Consider the following 21,097-nt stretch of genomic DNA (forward strand, 5'->3'; position numbering starts at 1 on the left):
GGCACACAGGCAGAGCTACCGCTAACAGAACATAAACAAAAGTACACAAATACACAACAAATAACATGAACATCTACAGACTATTTGCACTCATACCAACACAGAAACTTGCACACACGACACATTGAAAAACGAAGTTGCGGGACGATGGGGACAAACAAGTAAAGTATCGGAAGTGGGCAGATAGCAGAGTTATATACTGAAGTAATTAATTGTTGACAAATGGGATCTTCAGGCGTAGTATGTTGCGTTTGCTGTCGCGTTTTTAAAAATAATAAGAAAGAATGAAAATGAAACACCCAAAAAAACACAAAGACAGAACAAAACTGAAGTAAAAAAAAAATCAATGAAATAATGCGACATAAAAATAACAATGAATGAAAAAAAAACAACTTTTTTGTTAACTATTATACATATATAGATTTGATTTTATATATATACCTATATATCATTCTCATTACAAAGCATATATAGAATAAAAATAAACTGATTCTAAAGGAACTTTTTGGTTTGGACTCGACTTGCGTTGTATTATCCGAAACGAAATCTGCATTACACTTTCCTTTTGCTCAACTTTTTTGATTAATATTTGTTTACGTTTCTTCTTAACAAATAATAAATAATAAAGTCACATTTAGCATACCTTTAGGCGTTCCTTGAAATTTGATTGATTGGCGTACAATTTATAAGAAAATTCACTTCTGTTTGTAATATTTCAACACAGCAATAAATTTTAAATGTTAAATCCACCAAAAAGAAGCATTTGCCCATAGTGATCTATGCTTCTTCGGATTGCCACTAGAGTGCGCTGTTGTGTGCGCGGAAAGCCGGACGTCAACAGCGCAGTTGAAATGTAAACACACAGGTTTTGTGTGGCCCCGAATTTAACGAATTATTCCAAAAAGAGCCAACAATGAAGAGAAATAAGGTATTACCACATTACTATAACATTAATACGGTTAGTAAGTAACCTATTTTCCCTGTTTAGGAACCACTCGGACCTGCGGCAAAAAGAGCCAAAGAATCAAATAAAATCGCGCCGAAACTGTGGAAGCGTGAGGAGGTGCTTGTTCTTCTCGATGTCTACGAATCAGCACTGCTGCAATTGATCAATCGTACGATAGAAACCGAAGATGATTTATGGATAACAGTGTCGGAAAATCTGTACGATCAGGGCATAGACGCTTCTGCAGTTCGTTGTCAAAGCAAATGGAATCTGCTGCAAAAAACCTATTTGGCTAACCCCGGTATAAAAGGTGCTTTTTTCGTAAAAGTCAAACAAATACTGGATACAGCAGCCAGTGTAGAGGAACGTACCGTAGAATCGTTGGAAGAAGAAATGAAGGAAGAAATACGTGCAGAGGAGGCTGAGAACACATGCAAGGTAGAACGGCTTGAAGATGAGATAGTAGCGGAAGAGATCGTCATGGAATTTCCACACACCGAGGAACACACTACGAATTCTTTAACCACCGAACGAGTCGCGGAATTACTTGCAGGCGAATCAGAAGCTGGCTTGCGGCCGTTGATCGAGCGATTGTGTGGCAAAATAGATACACTTACCGAGATGCAGCACCGGCAAGAGGCACGACTGCGGGAAGTTTATCAAATGCAGCGCACTAATGAAGATCATTTATTGAAAATTAAGAAACACCTTAATATAGCTTAATAAAATACGTAGCTAATCGACAAGCTAACATTAACATCACATCTGCTCGTACGGTTCGTTCTTGAAGTACAGCGTGCCGTCCTCCGACTGGTAAATGATCTCGGCATTGCCAATAACTGTGGGAAGGACTTGAGCGGTTACAGAATCTGATAACATAACGGGATTAGAAACCAATCCAGCGGGGTGGAATGTGACGCTACTTACCATTTCCCTGCCGGCTCGATTCTCCCGTCTGCACTGGCTCACCGCGCTCCTCCGATGCTTGACGCTCCGACATTATGTTCTGCTGGTGGCAAGGAATTCATATTCAGGGATCAACATTCAGGGATCAAATCCATTTCGTACCCATACTCACTTCCTTGTACTTGCTCAGGTAGAGCTTGAGCGGTTCGATGTAGTTGTCGAAACCTAGCGCATACATGGCACACAGAATGTCCTCTCCGTTGATGGTTTTGCGCTTCTCCATGTGACACCGATCGCTCGCCTCGGATGTGATGAAGGAGATAAACTCGGACACACACTCCTGAATGCATTCACGCGCTTCTTTCGCAATTTTGCCATTATTCGGTACGGACTTTTTCATTATTTTCGTTATGTTGGCAATCGGGAGGAACCGGTCCTGCTCCCGGAGTGGCGTTCCTGCCTTTAGCAGCTGCTCGCAGCTGGAGTCTTCCGAATGGGTACCGTCTGGAAAGGAAATGGGCATGGTGAGAATGATTTTATGGGGAACAGCACTCCCAGCAAGCGGTGCATTACCCATATCGTCCTGCATTTTTGTGTGAAATTGATCAAAATCAAGGAAAATCACAAAACACCAGCACGGGACGCGGATTATTTTTCGTAGGAATTTACGACGCTGTTTTGTATTGGCTGTCACAACAAACCCAACCGAGACAGTTTGACAGATAAACGATAAGAATTTGTATCGACCAAATTCAAATGTGTCTGTTTTTACAGCATACGAAAAAATGTTTTATTGTTGAAATTATAGAAAAAATCCAAGTTCAAGCTTTTAGAACAATTATTTCATTCTTTTACAACAATTCAACATACGCTGGAACAAACCGCAACACTGAACTCTCTGTTATCAATGTACCCCGTCGATGACAGTAAATTACACCAACACACATGCAGAGTGACCAGAAATACCGATTTATCTGTATACCTACCGATTTTTTATATGCCTATGATGGGCATGTTATTGAGTCGTTCGAGTTGACGACTGTACCACCAGACCGGCGCTCTCTTGCATGACTTTAAAATACTCGAGGCACTCTCACTGAACAGAACGCTCGCTCGCGCTGTTTCATTGTATTTTTCTCATACCCCTGAAAATTTGAAATCATTTCAACAACCAAAATAGAAGATATGATCAATTTACCATCCAGAAATGCAAACTCCCATACAAAATATATGACCTACCCGGGTAGGTGGTCATAAAGATGAGTTTGTATTTTTGGTCATAGAAACGAAGGTTAAATGGTTGCGTTCTGAACAGTGCTCCTGCCGAAATCTGCCAATATAATCTGGCCACACTGGCCCGCAGGGCAAAAGCTCGCTCGAAAGGTCAACAACCGTCGCAAAACGTCAAACACGACCGTCGCCAGCGCCTCGAAATCGTTGCGAGTTTCGCTCGCTGGCGACGTCGGTTTGCAGTACATGCGACGCCGGTTTTGACGTTTTGCGACGGTTTTGCGACGGTGGCCGCCAAAAAGCTCGCCTTGACCTGTGGGCAAAGTGACCAGAAATACCGATGTATATATATATCTAAGGTTTGAAGGAAAAAATCTCAATTTTTTAATCATTGAACTACAAAACTCAGCCAAACAATTAAATCAATCTAAATAATCCAGCGAAAATCAAATGACAGCACGAACGATAAAATCGTATCCAAGGAGCACTGCTGCGGCCTTAAGCGGTCGCGTCGCCCCGAGCCCCTAGTAAAAGAACTTGTCACCACAGAGAAAAAAAAAGTGCATTTTAGTCCTTCTTTGGCTTAGAATTCCAATTTTCAGATCGACACTTCAGAAAAATCTTCATTTGTGTAACCGCTGAACTAAATCTAATCCATATCCTAAATAAAGGATGCGTATTGTCGTGAAATGGAACTTTCATTTTGCGCATTAGTACCCCCCCCCATCTCGCTTAACACCTCTTTCGCTTTCATTTCTTTTAACTCGAGTTAAGTTTCGAGTTTTAAACTACCGAAAACTACCGATAAAAATTTGATGCGCCTACCGAAAACCGCCAAAATAATCTGGCCACACTGCGTGTGACAGCCCTTTCTTGCAAAACAAGAAAATCACCAGAAGGAAGAACAAACCGTGCACAGAACGATAGAAAAACCCGCGTGGAATGGCGTCCGTCGAAACAAAACCGAAAAAGGCTGACCAGGCGGAGGAAAATGTAGACGACAAGGAAGACGTCGAGGAGGAGGTGGTGGACGAGAATGTGCCCGCCGGCAAGAAAAAGAAAAAGCGATCCAGGAAACCGAAGAAGCCTGGTAAGTAGTGGCAGCGGTGGCTGGTGGCTGCTGTGGACAAGGGCGATCGGGATATGTTGTGCAAATCGCCGATGCGACACAGGGTAAATGAGGAAGGGGCGAAAGCGAGTGCGAGGGGGTGGTGAGAGGTTGAGGCAGCTACTAATTCGGAGACGGTGTGTAGAGCTTGTTGAACGTAGTTATGTAGCCGTTCCGGTGTTCCGAACGTGCAACTGCAGTTTGAGGTTAGGTTAATGATTTGTTATTGTTGAAGGTTTATCAGATGCGCGCCGAGAGCAGCAGGACCGGATTTGCGTGTTGCTGATGATTAACATTCTCTTTCTTCCCTGTTCTCTCTCTCCAGCTGCGGATGAAGATTCCGACGATGAAGCACTGAGGGAAGCGTTAGCGGAACGGCAAGCCGAGGACAAGAAGAAGGTGGCAGCGGCCGAGAAGGCCGCCAAGGAGCAGGCGAAAAAGAATCAAAAGGCAGCACAAGCCGCCACAGCCACCGCTCCATCCGCCACGGCCGACGCGGAAGAGGAAGAGGAGGGCGATGAGGAGGGCGACGACGCGACCGGTGCAGATGGCAAGAAGAAGCGAAAGAAGCGCAACAAGAAGAAGGGCGCCGCCGCCAACACTCTGGTCGCACCGTCCGTACCGATCGCGGAGCAGTTCTCCGACGGTAAGTTCCCGGAGGGACAGATTATGCAGTACCCTGATTCCACCACGGCGAAGGACCGGTTTACGAGCGAGGAGAAGCGTGCGCTCGACCGGATGCATCAGGACATCTACAGCGAGCTGCGCCAAGCGGCCGAAGCCCACCGACAGACGCGCCAGTATATGCAGAAGTGGATCAAGCCGGGCATGACGATGATCGAGATCTGTGAGGAGCTGGAAAACACGGCACGCCGTCTGATCGGGGAGAATGGGCTGGAGGCGGGACTGGCCTTCCCGACCGGCTGCTCGCGCAATCACTGCGCCGCGCACTACACGCCGAACGCGGGCGACCCGACCGTGCTGCTGTACGACGACGTCACGAAGATCGACTTCGGCACGCACATCAAGGGCCGCATCATCGACTGTGCGTTCACGCTGTCCTTCAACCCGAAGTACGACAAGCTGCTCGAGGCGGTGAAGGAAGCGACCGAGACGGGCATCCGGGAGGCGGGCATCGACGTGAGGCTGTGCGACATCGGGGCCGCCATCCAGGAGGTGATGGAGTCGTACGAGGTCGAGCTGGACGGCAAGACGTACCAGGTGAAGGCAATCCGCAACCTGAACGGCCACTCGATCAGCCCGTACCGGATCCACGCCGGCAAGACCGTGCCGATCGTGAAGGGCGGCGAGACGACGCGCATGGAGGAGAACGAATTCTACGCGATCGAAACGTTCGGCTCGACCGGGCGCGGCCTGGTGCACGACGATATGGACTGCTCGCACTACATGAAGGATTTCGACGCTCCCAAGGTGCCGCTGCGGCTGCAGTCGTCCAAGAGTCTGCTCGGCCTGATCAATCGCAACTTCGGCACGCTGGCGTTCTGCAAGCGCTGGCTGGACCGGGCCGGCGCCACCAAGTACCAGATGGCGCTGAAGGACCTGTGCGACAAGGGCATCGTGGAGGCGTACCCGCCGCTGTGCGACGTGAAGGGAAGCTACACGGCCCAGTACGAGCACACGATTATGCTGCGGCCCACCTGCAAGGAGGTCGTGTCCCGCGGCGACGATTACTGAGAGAGCAGCGCGCGCGCGGCGCAATGGTTTACAGTGGTGCGCATCTCCCCCAAGGGGGGAAGCTTTGCTCTGTGGTGGATTGTGAATGTTTCTGGTAATACGCGATGCGGTTGCTTGTTTTTTTGGTAAAATTTTGTAAGATCATCTAAGAACCGAGTGGCAACCGCGCTCGTCACGTCTCGATGGCTGACAGCCAGTGTGTTAGATGGCGCGATTGTGTTGTAATAAAAGCAAAATCAATATGCTACGAACAAAAATGGATGATGAAGAAGGAATTGAATTGCGAAAAAGATGACACACGATCGATGATGATGGAGGATTGTAAAGTCAAAAGAATAGCTTCAGACAATCTAAAGAAAGTCGTCGTTAGGACCGTTAGGAAGTATTGAGAGCGAAAAGATCAGTTTGACCGTGAAATTACCATTAGCTCGGAAAATGAATTATTTGCAACGATTTGATCAACTCGTCGATCTGAAAGTATTAGCAAGGCTATTGAAGAGCTTTTCAAAATGCATGCCATTGCCTGCAGTACGGCGTACTAGCATCAATCACTACCTCACGCTTACATTTCCATTACACGCTTCGATGCACCCATGCCAGGCTTACGAATCCAAACGTAAATTGCACGCGGATGTAATGCACGTACAAATTAATAGAATTCAAACCCCACGTTGTGCCCTTACGCACTCGCGATCCTCGCCCCTTCACCATCAAATCCAGCGAAACGCGTCTTGTCCGTCAAGTACGCGAACTGCGCCAGCAGCACGGTCCACACCAACCCAGGCAACGATCACGCACGACCATTACTCATCGGATCGATCGTCTGCGAAGGGCGGTGGGTGGCGAAAGAGACCCAGCAGAGGGGGCTGAAAGTTGTCAATGAAAAACGTTCGCACGTTCACGGGGTGCACACGGGGCCGGATGAAGGAGGAGTTCTTGAACCGGGACGACGACTTGAACCGGGCCGGACCCGTCGCAGCGCGCGCAATGCATGTGTCGTTGCTTTGGTAGCAGCGCGCAAAACACCACCACCACCACCGCCACCCGTGGGCGAAGGTGCACCGCGGTGTGAGGCCTTTTTCGCGATTCGTTTCGCGCGCACACACACGGTGGTGGTGTTGGGTACGTGATTTAGGTAGCAGATAAGTCGCGCGTTGATTTCTTTCGATTTTGCTTTCGCGTGCGCTTCTTGCCCGTTTCTTGCCACACAGCGTTTGGAGTTTGGGTGTTGGGGAGTGAGATAAAAAAAACGAAACATACAGTGGCCAAAGAGGCAAAGGATTCAACGCGAATCGAACAAAGCGTACTGCTGTGACGTTGCGTCAAAAAAACGCGTTGCTGGAACTCAGATTCGTGACTGAATTTCGGCATGTTGGACTTTCGACAGTTGCTCTCCAGAATCTCCACAAAACAATCGCCGTTGGCGAACCGTTTCGTACGTTCGATTCGATCCCCGTTCGGTTTGAGCCATTGCCATGTCTCACGGTGATCACGGGGCAGGGAGGTGGTACACAGCCCGAGCATTACGTAATCGATGTAATGACATAAAAATTCATGAAGTCAAGAAGTTACCCCGGTCGACAAACCGGTGATCTTGAGGGAACGCCGCGCCAGTCAGCGGCAAGGTAAGCGAGAGCCAGCAGCAGCAGCAGCAGCAGCAGCAGGAACGGAAAGGGTTGCCTACAAACTGGTTACCTAAGGAGAGACCCTCCAGTTTTATAGACCTCCGCATGTTCGCTGTCTCGCTTTGCTGTCGATAGCTCGTTTTTTTGTTTTTTGCTGCGCGCGACTTGCAATCGAATCGATTCCGCACCGGTTTGGCAATGGTCCGACGGGAGCGTGTGTGCGCCGCGCGGTGGCCAATTGTGGTGTCGGTGTAGTGTGTACACTCTCTTCAGTCGGGCAGTACTCTTCTCGAGCTGGAGCTGGAGCGCGTCGCGGGTTGCCCAAATTCAAACACACACGCACACACTGCCGTTGCCCCCCACGAAGCGTTGGCATAGAAACACGGTACGCAAGAGGAGACCTACGCCGTGATGGATACAGCGACAGCTGTTTAGGCTGAAGACGCCAGTTTCGAGTGAAAGGAAGTGTCCCGGGCGCGCGCGCGCTCGCGATGTGTGTGCTGTTTTTTCGGTGAAGATCGTGCCGTTCGATTCGACATGCTGTTGAAGGTTGCAGATATGCATAGAGTGAGGGTTTCAGCTAAATACGCGGGTTTGCGTTTTACGCGAAGTTAGCAAGATAGTGGAGCCTGACCACCAGCCGCGGGTCACGCAAAGTTCCGCCGGTGCAAGGATCCATATTAAAAAACGGCAGCATATGACCATGAAAGGATCGCGTACGTGAGATAGCTTTGAAGTTCGCCACGCAAGGAAGCGTTTAAAACGGCTCCAGAATGGCTTGGTTAACGGTAGACGTGTACTGTCGGCGAAGGTCGCGGCGCGTCGAGACTTTGGACGGTCGTTGTACTTGAGTGATGCTCTGGACAGTTCTAGACAGTGTTTTCCGGCTAGAGTATTTATAGTTGAGTTTTGCGTACAGCTGTTACGGACTTTATCGCACACGTGGATTTAACCAACATTGCGTAAAGCGGCTTCCGATAATCGTCCGCTTCTGCGAGAGCACTCGCCATTCCAGAAATCCTTCAAACTTTCCGCCTCCGTGTACCGCGTATTTCGCTTTACAAAGCATGAATGAAATCGTGACCGGCAACTGCTCGCGGTAACCGAAATCCTATCCTCAACCCGCCTCGGGCCATGATAAGCGCATTAAAGGGTAGCGCCCGTGGCAGAGATATAAACCAAACGGCGGCACGGCGACCGCGTGGTCTCCGAACACATCAAACAATCTTCACCGACGGGCCGAACGGAACACGGGTTGCACGGTGAACGGCGAAGTCCCCAGTCGCCCAGCAGTGCTCGGCGGCTCGTCGGCTGGTCGGGGCCATGTGATGTTTCGTGCGTTTTCCCCTTGGTTTGCGAACAGGCCGCGGTCCCAGCCGGCTCCGATCCAAACCTGTGAGTGACTGAGTGCTCGAGTGCGGAGGGAAGGCTCTTGTGGAACGCATGTGCAATGAGACTGGTTGGCCGATTCGGCTGAACTTGTTTTGCGCCGTCGGTGTTATCGAATGCTGTGGATAATCTTATCATAATTGATAGCAAGTAACGCACGCCGAGCCGCGGTAAAACGGTTCGCTCACACCGCCAAATGGGGGTTTGGGGTGAACATATGGTTCGGTTGGTGCGTTTGAATCCGTTACCCCAATTTTAGGGCGCTCAGGTGGGGATGATCTGAGAGTTCTCACGCACTCGCTCTCACTCTATTTTGTGGGGTAAACGTACACTCACCCTTCTCTTATGAGTTTGAGGAGCATATTTTATGCTTGCAGGGTTGGTAGGTCGGGTGCAGGGGTTTTAGGTTTCAGAGTCTGCGAAGCGGTACGAATTACAATGTAATTTCTCTAAAGTGTAATTTCTTCAAGATTATTTGTTTCCTTAAAAAGAAGAACATATTACCGGTTTCGTCATATTCCATACATTGTATATCTCTTCAAGATGTATGCCTACCTAAGGCGCATATCCTTCAATGCCATTTGGCAGCCAAAATTCTCTAAGATGAATTTTTGGGTGACAGTTCACAAAAGTATAGGTCAAAGGATGCCTGGTTTTTCTCGTGGTTTCTTGGATACTTCATAGCAACACTTTCATTAGTTATCCTCAACATGAATATCTGTCTAAGCTAACGGTCCTTTGATGATTCTCCTTATAGAGATTTCACTGCACTGGAAACTTTGGAAAGTAAGGAATTTTTGAGCTGTTAAAAAAGTGAAAAATCTTCGACAGATCCTCAAAACACTTTGAGCCGTATCGGCGAACTCGTTCGTTCCTGGGAACGTTCGCCGCGACGCTAATTTTCACTCATTTCATAGTCCTCTAGATTAACAATTAGAAAACCGTATAGATTTTGTACTGGCCAACCTAGTGATACAACCATGTCCAGTCATGAACGACGAATGTTTCTCGTCGAACGAGTTCGCCGGTACGGCTGTTTGTAATTTTCATTTAAGTTTAGTTCAAATTTCAAATATTTTCAAATTTTTGTGTGCATTATTCTTCTTCTTTGTCCTTGATGGTTTGAAACGACCGACTACGCAGATCCTTTTCATCGAAGTATAAACCTGAGATATTCAAGGAACTTTCTGAATTTAATCCAAAAACCCTGAAGTTTCATTCAGAATTCTGATTTTTTTTAATAAAAATGCTTCAACTTCAAGTCTTCGTTCTAGAACTCATTGATAAAACTTAATGTTTATCGTAAAGTTAAAACATGAGCTAAAATACTTCCATTTCTGAGGTTTTGAGTCTTTGCTTGTTCCTGAAGGTTTTGAAATGCAACTCCTCTGTAGTAAAGTAACTCATATGGGTCAATTCTGAGATCTTCTTCAACTAAGGTTTCCTAGGATGTGTCACTAAAAAATCACAAAAACACAGAATTGCTTCAGACAAAAGATCAATGCAGCCACAACATTAACAGTTGCTTAGAGTTGGTGCAAAATTGGCAACATCAACCCCTGTCTCACGCTCCCTAAAGAACTCACCAGCTCACGCACCCCTTTGGCGGAGTTTTTCTCATCCACTACACTATTACTACCACTTCTACCACTACTACTACCACTACTGCCAACCGCGGTCACTCGCAACCACCTGGCGCGCGCGTGGGTCGTCCCCATCGTGTGTACGTACCAGTCACTCAGCAGCGCGTAAACGTTCGGTCTGCTGAAGAGCACACGCCGTGATTGTTGGCCGAGGACCGAAGCTCGCAGCATAGCAGCAGCACGACGCGACCAACGGGGCCAGATCCCGCACGCTGCGAATCGCGCGAGCCGAGTTGCGTTTGATCATTCGACCAGAACGGTGCGCTGCGTATACACCTTTGCGTGAGTGTTTACTGGTGCTGTGTTTGCCCTGCGTTCGCCCAATTCGCGCTGGCTTGTACGCGGGCTAGCCGGGGGGGCTACTCGCTTACCATCATCCGGACGAGGACATCACGGTCGTGCCCTCGGCTGGACGCCGTTGCAGTTGCATACGCACCGTGCGTGCAAGTGTCGTGCTCAGGTGTGCGTGTGTTTGTGTGTGTGTGTGTGTAAGTGTTCCTTGAATGAATTGTTGAAGGAAATTGACGGGGCAAAGGCGGTGTCATCGAAACACTGTGCTCGATCAAATCGCTCCGAACGCTTCCTCTCAGACATCTCGCGCAGACTTTCTGTCGTCGGCTGCTGTCGTCGTCGTCGACGACCGGTCCCGGTTGATCTGCTTTTTTCCCCCCAAAATTCGCGTTCGCCTGTCTGCGGATGTTGCCTCGTGCCGAAGCATGCGAAGCACCGCGGTGCACACGGTGCACATGTACAACTACAACCCCTTCACCGCAAAGGGTGAGCAAGGTTTCTGTTGTTTTTTAGTTGTGCGTCGCCGTGGTGGTGGTGTTGCCGTTGTATTATTCGTGCTGTTGTTGTTGTTGGAGTAGCGTTGCCTTTTTCACTCCCTCGTGTAGTTCGTAAGAAGTGTACCAGTGAGTGCGTGAAGCAGACACACACACGAGGCTTGGGTTTCGCCTTTTTCGTCGATCGCAATCGGCAAGAGCTGCGTGGATTCCCTCGATCTCACGACTGTTCACTGTCGTAGCACACACACATGTACACAAAAACGCACATACTAAAAGGGAGTCAGTGCCGCCTGACGAGTGTAACACCCAACGCTTGTAGAGCGACTGTTGTGACCTCCTGACGCACTTTTCGCCCTGCTGCGAGGAATACCACCGTCGTCTGAGGCTGCGAGGCGGAGGTTGCTAGAGACGGTGTTGCCCCCCCACAAGATCACATCGCAGTAGACATTGGTTGGTGCTCCTGCCCGATCTTGAACGGTTACACAGTGACATTCCAGTGACGTTCCTTGCGAGAAAATCGAGCAAAAGTACTTCCAAAGGTACACACCTGTGCCGTGCTGCTCTAGTGTGTTGAGTGAGCACTACCAAAAAAGGGGGGTTAGTGAAATATTTAGGTTAATTTTGTGCGACCACTTTCCCAGAAAAGACCGGAAACAAGGCGTGAAGGACGGCCGCCGGCTTGCCAGTTTAGATCATCGCAAGCCGGGGCGCGCGACATTCTGGTGACGCATCGTGGTGGTGACGTCGTGACGCCGGTTTGCCTCACAATTCTCTGCTGTATGTGTCTGTGTGTGTGTGTGTGTTTGTGTGTGCGCTTGTGTGCGGGAAAAATAATGTTTCCCTAGTTGGCAAAAGCCCGCTCGCCCCATGCCAAGTGGAGTGAACTGGAAACGCGCTGGCAAACGAACCGAATGTGGACGGGGGTTTCCCTCGGTTTTCCTTTTCAATCGAGGGGGGTTTTTTGGTGGTGTTTGCTCTGGCTGCTTCCGGGGTGGCATTTTTCGGCAAGCGACCATTCTTTCGGAGGACCACAACAATGTAACACCGAATTTGGGGGAGAGTGGAAGAGATTTTGAAGATTTGTTTTCTCTCTCTCTCTCTCTCTCTTTGCTCAATGTGTTCTGGAATTCGATCGATCGGCATGTCGGCGGCGTTGAAGGCATTCCCATTGCCCTTAAAATTAATGATCCGGCTAATTTCGGGATTTATACCGCGTGTGCTCATCAGCAGCGTCGTGCTTGATGACGTTTCCCCTGAGCACCAATCATCCCAATCATCCCACCGAGCAGGCCGATAAAACCATAAAATCATTAAATCACACACTGGCTGTGTGCAATAAAATCATAAAAGTGTGATCCACGAACTGCCGATCTTCTGCCGAAACCCTCCCCTAAAAACAGGGAGAAAGGAACAAAAAGAAGCAAAATAAAACAAGAAATCAAAACGCTGAAAGATATCTCTTTACTTCTCATTTAAGCTGAAAAAAAGACACTGCCCACCACTAGCCCCAAACGGTGGTTGTGTCGTAAAGTGCAACAAGGTGGAAAAATAGCAAATGGGCACACATAAATAAGCCAGCCAGGGGATGATGCATCGTCTTGTGGTGCGCTTCCCCTTGTAGGCCGACGGACACAAGCCATCAATAATAGCTCTTTTTTTAAAAAATCACCTTCCACATGCGCACAACCACGCCGGGGCCCATTTATTACGCGTATTGCGTGAAGCATTGCGCACAAGATAACTAACGCGCATGCAACCGGGAAACGGTGAGCCGTTCTGTTGCGTGTTGAAGAGTTATGTACGCTAAAAACCCATCCTTCTTTCGGAAACATCGCAAAGAATCGAAAGGTAGCAATAATAATAATAATCTCATCCCCATCTTATCCTTATTCCAGCAGCCGCGCGTGATGCTCGCATAATTACGCATAAATTTATGCACGCCAGTGTTCGCGTGTGTCATTGTTGCTGCTGCTGGCAGTGTGAAAAGTGAACAAGTAGCGAATGACCAGTGACGACCAGTGTGTACCCAGTTTGTGTGTATGTGTGCAAGTGCATTCACAGTGTGTTAAGGTGTTGTGTTGTGCTAACGGCAGCAGTGGCGGTGATTAATTGCACTATCCGCGTGCATTCCCTTTGGCGAAAAAAGGAAACCACCGCCGCAAGCTCCCAAATTTAGGGCCCACTTCCCCGTAATAGGAAGCAGAAGAAACGTAAGAAAATATTCTCCTCTGTGCTAAGGAAGCTTGGGGAGAGAAGAGCTAGTGCACGCTAATTGATATGTTTCCGTGCCGCGGTGTGTGGTAGTGCAGTGTGTGTGTCGTTTCCAGTGAACGAGAAGTGACGAGAGAGAGATGCAGTCCCTGTGCGATATGGTGTTGATAATGGTGAATGTTGAAAGCTCCAATTTGCCACCGGATCGGTGCTGAAGTGTACGGTGGCTTTGCGTGAGACGTGCGTGGGGTTTGGGATTTTCTGGTTTTTTTCCTCTTTAATGAACCAACGACTTCCGGTGGGCAGGGAAGACTTAAGATTGGCGTGTTTTGGTGGAGGACACATGCAAGCGACGACAAACGAGCCAATCAGCGGTGGCGGTGTTTAATTACAAGTGCTGGTGAGTAATATGTTCTATGCATAATTTAAATCCACATTACTTCTTATCGGAGAAGAATTACCATAAAGCGATCGTTGTTTTAAAATAGTATCAAAAATAATATAGCAGAAATGCCTAAACAAAGAATTGAATGTATCAAAAGTATACATTTCTTGTCCCAATTACCTTCACGAACCTGACAGCCATTGCAAACATGGCATTGCAAATATGAATAGCCAAAGCCATGGTGTGTCGCTTTCAATGATGTCTTAAGCGTTAAAATAAGACTTAGAAACCAATTTATTGTCTGCCTTATAAATTCACTGGAAATTGTAGAGAGTCGCTTCCTAGAACAAGATATTCTTCAATGGATCTTAATTTGAGGAGGCGCACTCGTTGGGAGATGAGAGATGTTATGGTTGTTGAACCAAGTGAGCAGAATAATTGAAGGTTATTACTTAGATCAGACTTTATCTTGGTACCTTTAATTTAATGTAACGAACAGACTGAACAAATGACTTTATTAGTCTATTTTCCATAGTCCTACGTACGAATGACTTCTTCTTGTACTATAATTTCCATATCATTTGCCTTCCTATAATAAATTGTTTAATAATTTTCCAAAAAGATTCGAACCATCTTCAAACAAGCCTCCATTAGTTATGCATTCAAATTTTCTAAATCTTACTGCTTCATAAAAAATGTAACAGTACCTTTTGTCTACTCCTTCTGTTACGAAAATAGAGAAAAGCGAGCAGCAACACCACACAAAAAAAAAAAATTCTTACCTTCAAACTCACTCAAGATGTTTGCCCAAGCTCTCAAGCTCCTTCTCCAAGCACCGGTTCTTTCGATCCGCTTTCGATGGTCACTTCTTGAACTTGCACCTTTTTCCTGTGCCGTTGAGTTTAATGATCATCCTTGCCACGTTCGTGCCTACAATGTTCGCTCCAACCGTTTCGCACCCCGCCCATTTATGAACTTTCCAGCACGCCATTTCGCGTGCTTTCGCACCCACCCGTTTCGGTATGTACTGAAGGTTTTGGAGGTTGTTTTCTTTTTCTTCTCTCTCTTCTAACTCACCTACTTTACCGGTGGAAGTAGTAGAAGTGTCCTTAAAACATCTCCAGGGATTGGCAAGACCTGCAAGCGCGCGTTGGGACCCGTAATGAACACGTCCTTAAGCCCTCCAAACCCTGTGGGGGCTTTCTTTAACACGTACCATTTTTGGGGTTTGTAGTTTTTTTCTGCTTCTATCGCCCGGCACGATGCAGGCAGGCACGATTTGCGGCGCGTGTTATCCCACCCTCAAAATGCTATCATAATCCGGGTTCTGTGTGTGTCTCTCTCCGTTTCTGTCTCTCTTTTCCGCTTCACCACCTTAGCTGCAGGAATGTAATTAAACGACAATAAACACAAGCAAGGGAGCAAAGTGGGGTCGTGTGGTTTTTATTGTGGTTGAATTTGTCAGTCCATTCCGGTTTATGATCCGATGTGCGTTTTTTTGTTGAGGAAGGTGATAAATGGAGGTTCCTGTCCGGATGTGCGTTCTCATAATTTGGATCACACAATTTATGGACCACCGTTTTTGTATAAGTGCTTAGCTCTAGGTGTGAGAAAGAGAGAGAGAGAGATCGGGAGTTCCATAATTAGGATCGTAAATGTTTTACTCGGGTTCGGTTTCAATAATCGAATGTTTTTGTCCGTTTTATTGCCCGAATCGCCCGGGGTGTTTGTGCTTAGTTTTATGTCGTAGGGGATGCGGGATCGATGCTCTGACAAAAGGAGGTCATTCGGGCAGTTTTGGACGGTTCATTGATTGATTGTGGTATTGCTAAGAAGGCCTAAATGCATTGATATTAATATTGCTCGGCTGGTTTTACATCAATCCCCGTAAATGCGGGGGATTTATTTTCCATTACCGACAACATTTCTCAACGACACCTCAACTGCTCAGTCTCGTTGCAATAATTGATCCAATTTTGCCCCTTTTTACGTGCGCTCGATACCAAAAGTCCTGACGAGCAACTTCTCGGAACGGAACAAAATAGCTCGTGTTCGGCAATTGGCAATCGATACAGCATCAGCACGACAAACGGCGTCGGGGCCGTGCTTGCCAGACAGGGGACAGGAAGTTTTCCCGTCGTACAAGCCAAATGAACGTGAACGTTTTTGGTTTTCGGGGAACAAGGGGCTGGGAAATCGCACATACATCCTCTCTCTGTCTGTGCACATACGTCCCAATTTTCCGCACCGAAAATGGGGAGAAAGCGTGAACGTGTGTGTGAGGAAATGGGTAAAAGTTTCACATGTACTCTCGAGCATCGATATTGGGACATCGTTTACACAGTTTTCCATCCCCACTCTCATGCCCCACACTTTGCCCGCATAGAAAGAGTGTTGTGTTGTTGCTGGCCTGTTTCGTTTGATCGGCACACTTTGAGTGTGTCAACGAGTTGCAGTGCTTGGAAGTGTACGCGAAACCTCAACTTCGTTAGCCCGTCGTTGCTCGTCGTCATCATCTATACCGTCTTCTGGAACAGCATTGAGGGCCAATCAAACGATTCCTTCACTCGAGATGCGGTTGTGACGGCACGATTCACCGTGGAGAGATAAATTCTATTTTCCATCCACTTGCACAGGCACACGCGCTGTGTCTTGAGGTTTCCTCGCAACAACAGAGGGAGAGAAAAAAAGGAAGAAACACTTTCTAAATTACCTCCCAAACATCAGCGAGCCGCAGTACAAGGACACGCACACACACACGCACACCAAGAAGGCTCCCAGGAAGCGTGCTGTGGACAAGCAATGAGTAAAGTTACAAACAAATCGCATTTTCGGGTGGCGGAAAAAAAGGAAAATAAAAACAAATAATTCAGAGCATGAGGGGTGACAAAAAAAATAGCCCTGTGGGGTCCTTTCTTTTTTCCCCGGAAATGGCACCATGAACAGGAAACTTAAATATCATCCCAACCAACCGTCCTGTGTCCAGTTTACGTCGCGACGATCTGCGATTTTCCCTGCATCGCCCTTTGTTCGCGACGCTTTCCAGTGCTGTGATAGTTATTGGTTTGTTTACTTTCCATTTAGCCACCCCAAAATGAGGGGTTGAAGGTGCTTTTCCCCCACCCTCTTTCTCTCTGTTGTTGTGGTGAGTGGAAAAAATCAGAACGGGAAATGTTGCGGGAAAGTTTCAAGGGAAGAACAGAACGGAGGAGTTCCTGTTTTACTTTCGGTTTTACTGGCCCATTAGAATCGGTTTGCTGCTTTAACCTTTTTTAAATGAACCATAAAACGAAACTTTCAATTCCAGCAAACTCGAGCTTCCGTGAGTGAGGAAGTGGAAAATTGATAATTTTATCCACTATTTTAGGGGAGGGGAGGAGGGAAGAATGCACGCGCCCACTCTTACTTCAGCAAAATGAACTTACGGGAACTATCTTGTTCGGGGGGAAAGTTGGACAAAAATTGCAATCGGCAAGGCATGCCTTGTTTTTCCATTGTTATCATTCTGTTTACACACACACACACACACACACACACACACACACACACACGGGGAACCACCCGGAAGTGGATTTTCGGATTTCGATTTCGGTTTGTATCGGGGGGGAGTTGTGTAGTAGTAGTAGTTGGAAGCTTTTGCCAACCCTGCTTCTCACCATCCCTTATTGCAGTATGATTAATGGCATTTTAATGATCTCAAGCCCTACCATCCTACCGAAAATAGGGGGTTGGAGTTCGATGAAAGCATTTTTGCTATGTGCCCTTTCTCTTCCAACCTTTCCCAAAATAAAGCTTTCTGTGTTACAATACAGCGAGGCGGAATTGATTTATTGTTTCATTCCCGTATTTGCATGCTGACCACAAATGCTGGCTGACGACCACCGCCGCAGCCCTAGTCGATGTATTGGAAAATGGGGAACTGGTCATTGATTTATATAACTATGCCGAAATGTACGCAAAACGCGGGTTGTTTGTAGATTAAGAGAATCAATTTTAAACCACGTATCCCATACATAGCACAACTGTGGCCAACATGGAACATGCATGATGGTGCCCGATGGTCGGTTTTGCTTTGTTGATCACAGAATCATTCGGTTTATTTGTGCATTTATCAAACGAAGGGTTAAAGGGTTAAAAAAAGAACATCTACACCACACATATACGTACAAACAGTTTTACGATCGGTTCCGCGGTGTGGGCTCGAAACAAATGCGCTCGAATCGATTTGATGTGCCATAAATTGATCCGGGGCGACGAACGGCAATTCGAATGTGTGACACGCGGGCCCGTGATGAAAAGTGCGTTTGACATTTGCTTTTTATTTGTGCCGCCACACTCGGCCCTTTCCCTTATTTTTTCTTGTCACCACAGATTTGTTCTCCGGAAATGTCACGCAAAAGTTGTGCTGACAGTTTTTCCATAACGACACTGCACGGGGAAAGGAAAACAGTGGCAAGATAGCAACGGCAAGTTTTCTTCGGGCGGCTTGTCGGGAGCGAAAACTAGACGAAGAGAAATAGCCAGCGTTGGGGAACCTTGGGAGTAGAAGGGAAGGAGGTCAGTGGAGTGGAGTTTTTCCGTCACTTTCTTGTGTCGATTGTTTTTATTTCTTTTGCTGCTCTTTCCTTCACCACTGTCTTCCCCATTCACTCGCTCAAAGACACACCGGCAAGACCGGCACCATCAGCCACCCCCCCCTTGCCCGCCGAGTACCCGGAAGCGGGCCATTAGCTTATAAAACGTGTTTTATTTGTAAACACGACTGTTTCCGCTCGACTAAACAAATTCTCACGCATAGAAGTAGCTGCCCCGACGCTCGCAGGGCTAAAGGGTACGAGGAGAAGAAGGTGCGCTTTTGTGACGCGAACGAGCGATACAAAAAAGGCATAGAGAATGGTGCGTTTTTAGCGTGCGTATTTATAAATATTTCGCCAAGTCGCCAAATGATAGTCGGGAATGGATGGGGCAACAATATCGAAAAATCAAAAATACACACACGCATCGCCCGTTGTTTGTTACAAAGAAACACTCCGCGGGGGGGTTGAGTAAACAAATAAACCGACCGACCGACCGGGCGAGGATAAGACTTCAAACACACACGCACCAAGCCAGAGAGCAGAGTGTGTAGGGAAAAATTGGAAAATTGATCAGAGTTGCGAATAGAGAAAACACTGCCGAACGCGTGTGGAGTGAGTGGGAAAAAGAATAACATATCAAGATGCTTCGCCAGTTCCCTACCGTCCTCCGTATCCGTTCTGTGTCACTTTCATCTAGAGAGTTTTCCTCTGTGTGTGTCTCTTGAAAAGAAAGGGGGAAAGATGGGAGCAAAAAACCTTCTTGGTAATGTTTGGTGTTTTTTGGTCCTCTCCACATAAGACAACATTGTCTACGGAGGGAGATTGCCTTGAGGATGGGAAATACTTAAATCAAACACTCCAAAAAAAGGCGGTTTTCCCCCTTTTCCCCAAGGCTAACGCCACTTCACTGGGCACGGGAAATTTCAAAAGTAGAACGGCAGTTAAACCGCCACACCAACCAAAACCAAGACAGGGAGAGGGAAAGTTAGGAAGTTTTCCATTTTCGGCTTACTAACAAACGCTCGGCTGGGTTAGTTAAAAGATGTTGAAAGTTTAAAGTGCTACAGCGCTCGTGTGATACTACAATTTGGTAATGTGCTGGACGCAAGGGAAAATGGAGGCAGAATTTGAGATGATTTTTTTGCCTTTCTTTTCCAATCATATTTTCCCGGTTGGTTGGTTCGTTTCAAGCATAATTTCTTCACTTTCAAGGATAATACAGCGCAATACATTTTCCACTTGTTTCGTTGAACTAATTAACCTCCTGGCTTAACCTTGTGCCTCGGAGCGGATCTGTACAGCGAACGAACGGTTCTCGTTCAAGCATCTTAATTTTCTTCATTTCCCTCTCACCAGCCAGTCAGTCGTTTAATTATTCACCCCCCACCCCCACTTCATTATGCAACTTCATCAAGCTGGACAAACGAATATTTTCATTCACAACAACTTCATTTTCCACGCGCCTGTAGCTCCTTCAACGCATTTGCATGGGCGCTGTGTGAAGCATTTTCACAACTTTCCCTCACCACAAGCCACGCCGTGTTGCAACGCTTGTGACGTTTACTTTGTTCAACGCTTCTCTGGATGCAATTTTCACTTCCCCCGCCCTTGGTGGCTGCTGTTTATTCGGGCGAGTGCGTTGAAAAACTAAAAGTATAAATAAATGAAATTTCCTGCGCCTTGCTTTTGCTCCACAACTACTACTACTACTACTATCGGCTGGCCTGCGCTACGGAGTTTAATTTTAATTATTTTCCTTTGCTCGGTTTTTCTTAGCGTGCGCCGTGTGCGTACCTCGGAACAGGCCGCGGATGGAATGTTTGACCGATGTTGCAGTTGATCTAACATAGTTTTGAGTGGTTTTGGTGGTACGCTGGCCAACGTAAACAGAGCGTCGGTTTGATGATGTGTGATTGATGCGATCGTTTGATGGGTTTGTTGTATTGTATTGTATTGTTTATTGTATAAGTGATTGGCCAAACAAGCGGCCTTATCACTGAATTAAAACTAAAACTTAAATAACTAACGCAGTGTACAATGACAAAACCGATCAACAGAATCTAGTAGGTAGGTGCCAGTCAAATAAAATGTAACGCTGATTAAATTTACGGGCCATCGCAGTCATTGGGTCGTTCTCGCTATATGCACGTCTGCTGGTTGTAGTGGTGGTGGTGGGTTTGGAGGATGAAATTCCTTTCCTACTCTGAGCGCTGGACGAGGTGGCATATGGAAAAGAGGTTTACAACTTCGAATTACGCTTGTTTTAAGCCCGGAGTGAAAGCGAGTTGTAGTCTAAGCCTACACTAAACCCTTTTAATGCGTTCCATCACTTCCGTGTCCGCCGGTGTGAACCTTGGGACGCCTCTCAGGGGTCGATCAACTGAAAAACGGGGCGATGCCACCCAGCACACTAAATGCAAGTGGTCCCATTAATCATACGCACCCGTAATTCTTCGCACAAGGCACAACATCATCCAGCAACCGATGCCGGCAAGCGATCGTTTCCCTCTCCCTTGGGCCGGTTGTCGTTACGGCTGACAGTGTGGAAATTTATCGCATGTGAAAAGTCGTTACACCCATTCGATTTAGCCCCG

General features: G+C 47.2%; 4 protein-coding genes across 9 annotated transcripts in view; 3 read left to right on the plus strand and 1 right to left on the minus strand.

Annotated features, from left to right (window-relative positions):
* The first annotated feature begins 801 nt into the window (after positions 1-801).
* Positions 802-1,708, plus strand: LOC120904123. The gene is made up of 2 exons (XM_040313902.1): positions 802-928; positions 989-1,708. Exons 1-2 carry the CDS (start codon positions 914-916, stop codon positions 1,667-1,669), a joined length of 696 nt encoding a protein of 231 aa, XP_040169836.1. The 5' UTR covers positions 802-913; the 3' UTR covers positions 1,670-1,708.
* On the minus strand, positions 1,602-2,560 carry LOC120904124 (nuclear transcription factor Y subunit B-1). Of its 4 annotated transcripts, none has more exons than XM_040313906.1 (4): positions 2,426-2,560; positions 2,025-2,356; positions 1,874-1,952; positions 1,602-1,785 (listed from the first exon to the last, which is right to left on the minus strand). In XM_040313906.1, exons 1-4 carry the CDS (start codon positions 2,439-2,441, stop codon positions 1,706-1,708), a joined length of 507 nt encoding a protein of 168 aa, XP_040169840.1. In that variant the 5' UTR covers positions 2,442-2,560; the 3' UTR covers positions 1,602-1,705. The 4 variants fall into 4 exon arrangements, with proteins under 4 accessions (XP_040169840.1, XP_040169838.1, XP_040169839.1 ...); XM_040313904.1 differs by having other exon boundaries at positions 1,602-1,815; XM_040313905.1 differs by having other exon boundaries at positions 1,874-1,955.
* A 1,373-nt stretch (positions 2,561-3,933) lies between these two features.
* Positions 3,934-6,142, plus strand: LOC120903041 (methionine aminopeptidase 2B). The gene is made up of 2 exons (XM_040312229.1): positions 3,934-4,172; positions 4,516-6,142. The coding sequence occupies exons 1-2, from the start codon at positions 4,025-4,027 to the stop codon at positions 5,883-5,885; spliced, it is 1,518 nt and encodes a 505-aa protein (XP_040168163.1). The 5' UTR covers positions 3,934-4,024; the 3' UTR covers positions 5,886-6,142.
* Positions 6,143-10,650: 4,508 nt separating this feature from the next.
* The window catches only part of LOC120902811 (follicle-stimulating hormone receptor), a 98,631-nt gene continuing 88,184 nt past the window's right edge, over positions 10,651-21,097 (plus strand). Inside the window, exons 1-2 of one of the 3 annotated variants that reach the window (XM_040311824.1) lie at positions 10,651-11,030; positions 13,226-13,941. The gene's annotated coding sequence lies outside the window, so the exon portion shown is untranslated. The remainder of the gene's footprint in view (positions 11,031-13,225; positions 13,942-21,097) is intronic. The other 2 variants (XM_040311822.1, XM_040311823.1) reach the window with 2 other exon arrangements.

This window comes from Anopheles arabiensis, chromosome 3 (genome assembly GCF_016920715.1).
Source record: "Anopheles arabiensis isolate DONGOLA chromosome 3, AaraD3, whole genome shotgun sequence".
Taxonomy (NCBI): Eukaryota; Metazoa; Arthropoda; class Insecta; order Diptera; family Culicidae; genus Anopheles; species Anopheles arabiensis.